Here is a 10,406-nt window from a genome sequence, read left to right as displayed (position 1 = left end):
ACTGGGGGATACATAGAGCGATTCTTCTTAGCAAACAGACACAGGAAGTGCTTGTAATACCAAGTTTAGCCTTCCACTTGTACTTGAGTGGAAGTAGGAGGGTACTGAGTCTGTGGCTGTTCTATATGCGAGCATCAAGGTCTTGAACTTGATGCAAGATGTAACCGGAAGCCAGTGCAAGGAGATGAGGTGTAACATGGGCTCATTTGGGCTCGTTGAAGACCAGTCATGCCGCTGGTCGATTTAACTTGCAGAAAGAGCTGCTGTCGGTAGCGCCTGAACACTGACAGGCGGAGATGGTGAAAAACTTAAGTGTAGTCCTAGTCCTGCCAGCTTACTTCAAATAATTCTCCGCCAAATGAGTTGAAATACCAAACAAAAGCACAAATATTACTGGCTGCTGAAAATACACACAAAAACTTGACAGGCTAGGTTTTTACTGGTATGCTCTTTCGTAAACAGAAAAAAATGAGACTGTGAGAAAATAAATGTTTTATATTCACAGTTATTCACACAGTAAAATATTCATATCAGCAACAGATTTCCTCACACACCTCTTACGGATCATGCTAATACCCACTTCACAAGGGCCAAAAGTGCAAAATTGTGCTTAGTATAATGCATATAGAAAGCCAATTTAATACACTATAAATATAAAACAGTTAGAACAAGTACGAGTAGATCCTCTCTGCCAACAATTAGAGAACTTGAGTAGTTTTGAAAGCCACAAGCTTTAACAGAAGTAAGCTTATGTAAAGTGAGCGACTATAGTAAGCATGATACAGAAACTTCAGTGCTCATATTGTAAACATTGATAAAAGTCTTGCATCTTTGCTGGTTGCTCTGCTCATTCTTAAGCATAATTTCCCTCTGGCATTACATTAAAATTGTGTAGGGGCAAGAAAGACTTTCTTTTTTTTTTTCATAATAATGTAATCTTTTGAAAAACAATTTGGCTGGATCCAGAGTTGTCTCTCCATTGATGTTAATACTGACAGCAGAATTGCATATAAAGTCTGTGTGCTCTTTTATGCTCTTCAATCAGTCAGCAGCAGTAGTTGCTGGGAGTCCTCAGATACGGCCCGGCTCATGATGGAGTACCACAGAGCTCCAGCCGCAGGAGGAGAAGCAGGGGACGGTGTGGGAGGAGCAGCTGCCTTCAATCCAGGAGCTGCACCGCTGGTCAGACTAACCCTCTCTTTTAAGATCTGAAAGGATACAACACTTTATTTGAAAAAGGGCAGTTGCAATCATCAAATTTATTTTAGCTGTCATGCACATACATTGCAATATCACAGTGTGAGCTTTTATGTATTTATGATTGTACTGATTCTAAGACATTGCAAACAAATACTGATAGGTACAAATAATACCATTTTACTTTTTAAATAAGTATCCATGTATAAAATGTTTAAAATTAAACATTTTAAAGGTGCGCTTCTCCCCCTCCTGTTATTTTACCATGTTGAAATGACGTGTCCTGCAGTTTTCCACTTAATGTGGCAGAAAATCCTCATGCTTCCTTTGGTAGATAGGCTAGTAGCTTAGTGTTGTTTGGTGATATGAAAAGCATAAATTAGAAAAACAAACACATTTATAATTGCGCTTTATCAGTAGAGACAACGGAAGAATCGGTACCTCTGCAGTGGTAAAAAAAATGTTGAAGCCAAGGAAAAATTGGTACGGCTTACACAAGTTGATGGAAAAAGTAGTGATGCCAAAGTAGTTTTTTGTGTTAGACAGGTAAGTGAAGTAATTATTGTGTAGGAAGTTCTATAAAACCAGTACCAGTGTAATGTACAGAAAACTCAGAGTTGATCACTCCGATAGACATTGATAGATTGCAGTGAAGCGTTGAGGGTATCAGAAATTAAAGTATGACAACAGCAATTCTATTGTCAGCTAAGGGTGCAGAATGCACCTTTACGTTGGTGCAATGAAAACCACACAAATATTCATTCTATTGCATACAAATTTTCAATAAGTTAACTCCCTTAATAAAAAAAATTAACAGCAAAAATGTGATTTAAATGACAGGATATGTCAGTGCACAAATTATGCTTTACTCTACATAGTAACAGGAATGATTTGATGCCAGTATGCACTAACCTGCCGAAGTCTGTCCTCGTATCGTTGATCTGGTTCTAAATGTTGTTTTTCTGGGACAGGCACTTTCCAGCGTTCCATTTCTGCCTTCAACTCTGCACCACCTAACAGTACCACAGGGTCCAGTGCATTGTTGTTTATTAACTCCACCAGACACTCTTTATAATGTACCCTAAAAGTGAGCATAACATTTGAGATAACTTCTTGAGTTTGTTGTATATATGGAAGGATATAGTTCAGTGAATGCTAATGAATTATCAGAGCAATCGTTCCTTACATGCAGTAACCACTGTACTCTGGGAGAGCTGTTCGTCCACATGGCTCTTCCTTCACAGCTCCTGATTCTTGGAACTCCATTACACCACAAATACCTACAAGGAACACATTTGAACATGTACTGTATTTTAATTTTGGTACGGAAACACAGAAACTGAAAACTGTTAAAATGCTATCGGAGAAATGCTAATTAAATATCTCTGTTTCGGCCCAGATTTAAGTCCTCCAAACCAAAACCAACCAAACCAGGCTGTTTTGGACATATTTTCAGGTGCCACAATTTTGGTGCATAATTAATCTGAACATAGAATATTCACATGTAGGCATGTGTCAAATGCCAAATTATGTACCTTTAGAGTGTCTCCCTGCTGTATTTTTGGGGCTGAACATGAGAGGATGTGATACCCCATAGTGCTGAAAAGATAAATAAAAGGAGTTTAGCCAGTTTAACCACGGCAGGGTATGATGTCTGCTTCCTGTTTGTGCTAAACCACAGTAAAGACATCTATAACCTGCAGCAGGGTCCTTAGTCTTGGAACACTCCAGTCTCTCAGATGATACAGGCAGTTTCGAGGGTGATGAGCATGTAAACCCTTAGCTCCACACTCAGTAGAAAAAGTACAGGCCTGCAAGGACAACAGATGCTCATTAATTGACACAGAGCTCTTTGGTAATTATAATGATGACTGCTGAGAGAACAAAACTTACAGAGCCTTGTTTAAATGGGTGACTGCAGCCTCCGCAGAATTCGTGCTGGCACTGAGTGCATTTGAAATGCAAACAGCCTCCTCTGGCCAGGAAGAAGCGAAATTTGCATTTTGGACAGTCTGAAAGGGGAAGGATACTGTTACAACCAGGGAACGTTCCAAAAAGACACTTTGAACCAACTTTGCTTTACCTATTTTGTTCCTGCTGAGGAGCTGCTCCAGCCTTGAGTTCTGGTACTCTGGGCTGTTGAGTTGCTCCCACTCTTTGAACTTCTCACATGAGATTCCTTCATGCTGTGGAGCCCACTAGACAACAAACATCCAGATCAACAGCTTCCATCAATATGAGATTTCAAGCACCAGCACAATGCATGGGCTCAACATTAAGAATTGTTGAGTTGAGATGTTTACTTGCTAGTCAACATTTTCAATGACCCAAATTCTACAATTCTACAAATTCTACATTTTATTTCTAGAATGTCTGTTTAGTATGTCTCTTAAATATTTATTTAAACCAAATTTTTAACATTTATATAATAATATTATAGATTATAGTAACATTTATTTATATATGCACCACCATTCAAAAGGACAGTAATATTGAGAAATGTTATTTTTTATGTTTTCTATAGAAGTCACTTATGCTCACTATAAGGCATATGATGCAAAGCATTGTTGTTTGTTAAGGTAAAACCTACCGGTCTTTTACACTGAAAGCATGTACTTTTCCCACAGCTGGGGCAATCCATCCTCAGCCTGTTTGCTTCATGAAGGAGCCCAAAGCAGCACTAAAAACAAAGACAACAAAAATATAAACAGACATAAATCGCTATAATGCTCAGACCTGAAATTAAACCATACAAAATATCAGCGAATAATAGAACTTACATGTGCACACCAGCGGAAGTTGGGCATTTCCTGAAGTGCCTGGTCTCTGAGCTTCCTCTGGAAGAGCTCATGGATCTGGGGGTCCAAATAATACTTGATCTACACACACACAATGATTTACAGTTAGTTAGATTCAATATTAAATCTTATATGGGCCAAAAAAAACATGTTTAGAGCTCCACACCTGTGTGTCGAGTAGACTGAAGTACTCCATAGACTCCTCCATGCGGCCTCTTTGTACATCGGGAAGATTACAGAGGGGACACACAGCATGTACTATATTCTTCTCCTTAATGACAGAGGAGAAGTACTTCTTAAAACAGCTCTCACAGAATGTGCAAGAGCAGTGTGTCATGGTGACCATCTGAAAAAAGAAAAGAGTGGCAGATACTACATTTAGGAATGAAAGTTTTTAAATATACTTTTATATTGCAATAATTGCACATTCAATCTTCAAATTAATGTAGAAACAACATAAAGATAGTATATTTTGTCAGAAGGCAAGTATCACTGATAAGTTTGAGTGTGATGTGACATTCAGCCAAGTATGGTGACCCATACTCAGAATTCGTGCCCTGCATTTAACCCATCCAAAGTGCACACACACACAGCAGTGAACACACACACACCGTGAACACACACCCAGAGCAGTGGGCAGCCATTTATACTGCGGCGCCTGGGGAGCAGAGAGCTGCACGGGTCCGATTTTGTAAATCCGCACCCGCCCATAACCGCAGTGCTTAAAACCGCATCCGACCCCGTTTTCCGATGTTGGATATTTTTCACCCGTTTCAGCCAAATTTGCGGGTCACCCGTCCATGCAGGACTCTAGTTGGGGGTTTGGTGCCTTGTCGGGCACCTAAGTCGTGGTATTGCCAGCCCGAGATTCGAACCCACAACCCTAGGATTAGGAGTTAAACTCTCTAGGTCACTAGGCCATTGTCTATATCCATTCAACATTACAGTAGCTATAATTGAGAGCTATGAATTTTAACATCTATTAGATAAAAAAAGGTCTAGTGAACAAAACAATCTTCATATATAATAAAATAAATAAATGTTGTATCTTCCTGTGCTCTTCAGCAAGTAGGAAAAAATAGAGAAATTGAATAAAGTTATCAAACACTAAATTCTAAATTAAATATAGAGTCCTTAAAGCTCTTTTTTCTTTTATTCTTCGATTAACAGACATCACAGCAGCTGGGTTATTAGGTTATTTTGGCTGCTTTAAGAGCTGCCGCTGCGGAACTCTTAAAAAAAAAAAAAAAAACTCTTATCTTTTCAAATTTGATGTGGTTTCATATGTTTAGGTCAAGAACACAATTAATTTATTCTCACCCTATTGAAGGACACTTGCTCCTGGCATATAGGGCAATCATGGCAGAGATATTTCAGAGCAGAGGGGAAGTCTCGGCATGACTGCACTGCTTCCAGAACATCTGTGGAGCTGAAACTGCAACCTTCCAGACTCAAGATGCTCCTAAACACTTTAGCTTTCTCACCTTGAACACCACCTGGGAGCTGAAAGTAGGATCTTTCTGTAATGCAATCCTGTACAAAATGAATGAGTAAAAAATAGGTGACGTGCTATCCTGATTTGGCCTCCTCTTACCTCCATGTCCTCAAACTTTTTCAGCTGAATAAGAAATTGCTGCTCATTAATGGTAATCACCCTGTCGGGCTGCCTCAGAACATACTCTGCGTCTGAAAAAAAACACAAAAGCGAAACAGTAAACTTTTCAATTAAATAGTACATTTTAGTTTAGTGGAGGTGAACAGTTATGTTCTATATTACCTCTTTGGTGTCTGAAGAGCACCCAGGCCTGGTCTGGCAGTGCTGCAGGGTATTTGACATCTAGAACCTCTCCTCCTGCATTCTGCCTCCGCTGGAAGAAGATGATGAGCTTGTTTTTCATCTTGCTAGGAGAGACGCCCACAGGAAGCCGGCTTACCACAACCTTGTGACAATCATCCACTAAGCCTGATTGAACTCCACCACCACAATCCTGCCACACTCCTCCAGCATGATGAACATCTTTATGAAACAAAATTGAGTCTTTTTTAGTTCAGTGTATTATCTGCATTGTTTTACACAACAGTGTTTCCCACAACTGAACCAAGACTGACTGCTGAAAAAGTGTAAGGGCACTATCAAACTCTAGAACCATTATTATGGAAAGGGACATTTTCTCTGTAGAGATTTTTTTTTACTCTCATTCATCAAGTCTTTAAAAACACTGTTAAATGTTCTGCTATTTACCTTTCTCCCTGTTGCTCAACTGGTACATGTTGACAACTCTTTGTAATTGAAGGCTTTTGAACAGGTCGTCTATGTCATCAACATTAGAAGCATTGCTGGTGGGAGCTGAAGCAGAGAAAATTCTTAAATTAATTCAAAAATTTAAGAAAAATATTACAACTGAAAAAACAAAACAAAAAAACAAACCTATTACCTGAGGCAGGAGAAATAAATGGGTTTGTTTGGTGGTTAGTCTCCAAAGCTTGAGCACCAAACGTGATCCCGAAATCCAGCAGCTCTTGTGTGTATGATCTCCTTACCCCGCTCATATCTGTTTCACTGGCTTGATTCAGGTTCACCTGGGACTTTGTACTCTTGGGTAGGCCTAGGAAAATAAACCTTATGGTTAGCCAAGAATAGAAAAGGGAAGTCTGAAACCATTAATGACACTAAACCAATGCATTTAAACAGTGTTATTAGATCAGCATGCTTTTTGCTAAGAAGAAGAAGATAGCAGCTTTGGCTATCAACCCACTAAAGATCATAGATACACACCAGGGTTGCCAGGTTTTCACAATAAAACCTGCCCAATTGCTACCCAAAATTAGCCTAATCATGTTTCAATGGGGCATCCCCATTTCAGTGGGGTAAAATACATGTTTTAGGGGCTAAATATCACATTATTGGGGACGCTTAAACGTGTGAACATGAAAAACAACCTGCGGCAACAGTGTTAAAGTAGCCCTTTTCCACAGGAAAACCGTGGACTTGGCAACACTGATTCGACATGCTCTGACACACTGAGCTGTGGCAATCAACTGACACATTACAGCACAAATGAAACAGGTTACCATCTCAAGACAGCTTCTACCTACTGAGATTAACTTTTTTGTTAATAAAAATCAAAAAAATCTTAACCAAAATAAAAAACACAATATAAACAGAATTCTAAAATATATTAAAGAAATAACTTAAACTTACTTGAAAAATCTTAGGAAATTGCCATATAGGTAAAATTCAAAAAGTTAATATTTTTATATATTTTATTTTATTTCAGCAAGTTGCAAAGGCAACATTTCTCATTTTCATCTACCTCAATTCGATGTACTAAAATAACTAAACTTTAATTAAAAATGAATTAAAATAATGACATTTAAAATAAATAAGTAAAATGAAAAAAAAAAATACAAAAACTTTAGCAATAATGGACAACATAAAATTAAAAACTAATTTAAAATATTAATAGAGACTATAATAGTATCTCGGTGACACTAAAATTGGTATATAGAGAGTATGAAATATTCATGAAAAACTGAAAATCTGAAGAAGTGAACAAAATGCAAGACTAGTATTCAGCAGAAAAACAATGTTTACTGTTGCTGGCATGCTGAGGCACAGATGAGATGGACGCTCCATGTTGAGCTGTTGACATTTTTTGCACTGAACTGCTGCCTGTATGTGGCCAGCTGCGGCACAAACAAACAAAAAGAAGACTTCAATTACATCAGTATCCACTGTTCATCAAAAAAAGGGGCTAAACTGAGAGACTAGTGTCAAAATCCTTTTCATAAGAATGACAGAACTGAAACTCAAACAAGCACTGACCTGCCATAAGACAAAACAGGATTCGGTTGAACTACCAGTTCAGCCTGCAGGTGTTTTACTTGAGAGTGCAGTGGAGGGGTTCGGACTGGATGGGTTGCAAACAGAGGAGTTTCACGCTGAAAGGCGGCAATCATCTCTTCCAGAACTATCGACAAGTTCGACCAGCCCTAGAAATCAAACATTTAAATCCAGAATTAAATATATACCTTAATGATTTCAAATAAGAACATGTACAATAACTATAAAACTGACTTACAATCTTCCAGTTGTTGAGGCAGTGGAGAAGGATGCGACCATTGGCATCAACATTTCCGCTTTCAGCGTTGATGATCATGGAGGGTGAAGGGCAAACAAAACACCTGGGTGGGTTTTTGGGATGGGTCTCATGGATCCAAATACAGACTGGAATGTTGTACATAGTACCTTTGTAACAACATGATACATATTTAATGAGTTTCATTTGGTGGAAAGCAGTTACAAACATTGGGAGGCATTATTTATAGGTTACAGTAAAGCTACTGATACAGTTACCTTCATATGTAACAGGAACGGTGCCACCCAAATAAACCAACTTCTTCTTATCATTGTTTGGATAGACTGTAGAAAGAGAAGAGAACTGAACTTAGGAAATACACATGCAAGGAACTCTGCACAGTAAGCAAAAAGTCTACATAGCAGCATTTATATGGTTTATATAGGAGGACACAGACTTGTCACAGTCTGCACACCCATGAATATTTCACAGTGTACATTTACTTTTAAAAGTATATTTCAGTTTAGACACAAACAAACCCATTCTTACAAAAAATGAAAACCATTATGATAACTACATTACCATTCAAAAGTTTGGAGTCAGAGATAAAATAAAATAATTATTCAACATGGAGCCAGTTAATTGCTCAAATGACAGCAGAGACATTTATTATTAAATTTGATCAATTTTATGTATTTATAAATAATCGGATAATCAGTTTTAAATAAATGCTGTTCTTTTAAACTTTTTATTCATCAAAGATTCCTGAAAGAAGTATTAGAACTTGCTATTAAAATGCTATTAAACATAGCTTAGGGAAAAAGAAACCAATTGTGGGGTATGTAGACTATGAACAATTCAGCAAAATATAAACAGTGATTATGACACACAAAAGAAATTCATGAAACAAAAAAAAAAAACATGTAAAATGCAACATACAGAAGTAACATAAAACTATTGTTTTGGCAAACAAAAATATTAATTAATTGTTTAAATTTATAACATTAATACATGTTATAACTTGCCCTGATCTGACATTAATGAAATTTGGTCAAAACTGTCTTCTGACATTTGTCTGCATCTACTGTATGCCCTTGTGGTTTTGTTGCATTCACTGTTATTGAAAAAAGAGAAAAGGAAGAAAGAAAGAAAAAAAAGATTACTGAAGTTTCAGTTCAGAACTCACAAACATTTTAGAGTTGTAAATAAAAAACTTTTTGAAAATCAGACTTCTGGTGTGCTTTCAAAGATAAACTTACAATAATAGTCCACATATAACTGCAGGTGAGGGAAATTCGTCGACACGTCTTTGACGTCATTAAGCACCTCCTCAGGGTAACAGTAATGACACTATTGAGAAAATATGAAGATAGTGATCAGTAAACAAGATGATCCTCATGCACCACAACCTCAATAAGACACATTTACCATGGTAACCAATCACATTTACCATGGCTTCCGCACAAATACATCAAACCAAAACGTTTACTATATTCTAACCACAAATAAACCATGGTTTTGCTACACTAATCATAGTTTAACAATGGTATTTGTAGTAAAACTGTGGTTATACAAATAGTAATCCAAACGCAAAAAAAAAAAAAAAAAAAAAATAAAAAAAAAATTAAAAAGAAAAACAGAAAGAAACATGGTTACTAGCCTTATTTCAATAAAACCATGGTTAATTTTCGTGTGGGCAGTTACGACAGCCATTGTGTTTAAAAACAACAACAACGTAAACAAAATGACAAGATAGGAGAACGCATATTCTTTATAAGGGACTTCATTATGATTTCGGACTAGACAGCTACTGAAATATCTAGTTCAGTATGTCATCCTTAATACCGTAGTACCGGTAATTAGCTTATTAGCTCTTAAACATTTACCATCTGGGAAACCATAGCTGCCTCGGTAGTGTTGACAGTAAACCTACCTCGAGAAGTGTTTGATACTTCAAATCAGCTGTTACGTGCGACATCCTCTAACTGCACGAGCACCGCTCATGCGTTCAGCGTCAAGTAATTTTACAATAACAGCTGGAAATCATATTTGTGATTTCTTCCATCGTTTAAGTTTAAATGTCATTCAACCAGTTCTGGTTCCTTTCGCCCATGAACATCACTTACGTCTCAGTGACACTGATACGGAAAGTTCAAACCTGGTTGCAGTAGTCTGCCATATTGAGTGTGTCAGGAAGTAAGCTGTTTGAGTTTTACTTTTGTCTTATGTTCCGGTATTTGCTTTTCAAACGGTATTTATTTTTCAGCCTAACTGAATTTGTGTTCTAGATAACCACACGGAGAGACACATACTAAAACAATATTCCTGATTG

The 10,406-nt window shown here is 37.4% G+C and overlaps 1 protein-coding gene across 3 annotated transcripts; it reads right to left on the bottom strand.

Annotated features, from left to right (window-relative positions):
• Positions 1-480: 480 nt before the first annotated feature.
• Positions 481-10,406, bottom strand: LOC132154917 (uncharacterized). Of its 3 annotated transcripts, XR_009437209.1 has the most exons (22): positions 10,008-10,406; positions 9,334-9,424; positions 8,353-8,418; positions 8,078-8,244; positions 7,822-7,988; positions 7,591-7,682; positions 6,431-6,601; positions 6,238-6,342; positions 5,773-6,012; positions 5,590-5,681; positions 5,316-5,498; positions 4,162-4,341; positions 3,978-4,076; positions 3,788-3,877; positions 3,281-3,395; positions 3,091-3,209; positions 2,895-3,008; positions 2,733-2,796; positions 2,384-2,477; positions 2,110-2,278; positions 1,462-1,543; positions 1,071-1,208 (listed from the first exon to the last, which is right to left on the bottom strand). XR_009437209.1 is itself a non-coding variant. In XM_059563643.1 (21 exons), the coding sequence occupies exons 1-21, from the start codon at positions 10,050-10,052 to the stop codon at positions 1,038-1,040; spliced, it is 2,628 nt and encodes an 875-aa protein (XP_059419626.1). In that variant the 5' UTR covers positions 10,053-10,406; the 3' UTR covers positions 481-1,037. The 3 variants fall into 3 exon arrangements, 2 of the variants coding, with proteins under 2 accessions (XP_059419626.1, XP_059419625.1); XM_059563643.1 differs by lacking the exon at positions 1,462-1,543 and having other exon boundaries at positions 481-1,208; positions 2,384-2,479; positions 2,741-2,796; XM_059563642.1 differs by lacking the exon at positions 1,462-1,543 and having other exon boundaries at positions 481-1,208; positions 10,008-10,405.

The sequence above is a fragment of the Carassius carassius genome, chromosome 12 (genome assembly GCF_963082965.1).
Source record: "Carassius carassius chromosome 12, fCarCar2.1, whole genome shotgun sequence".
Taxonomy (NCBI): Eukaryota; Metazoa; Chordata; class Actinopteri; order Cypriniformes; family Cyprinidae; genus Carassius; species Carassius carassius.
Note: the sequence above shows the minus strand (reverse complement) of the source record. Positions and strands in the feature narration are given on the sequence as shown.

Bases quoted from the DNA above. Each gene is read 5' to 3' on its own strand.
- LOC132154917 (XM_059563642.1), bottom strand. From the start codon at position 10,052: ATGTCGCACGTAACAGCTGATTTGAAGTATCAAACACTTCTCGAG. The intron at 2,478-2,732 runs GTACATAATTTG...TGTTCCTTGTAG, and splicing joins AGCAGGGAGACACTCTAAAG to GTATTTGTGGTGTAATGGAG. The intron at 2,279-2,383 runs GTAAGGAACGAT...GCTCACTTTTAG, and splicing joins GAGTACAGTGGTTACTGCAT to GGTACATTATAAAGAGTGTC.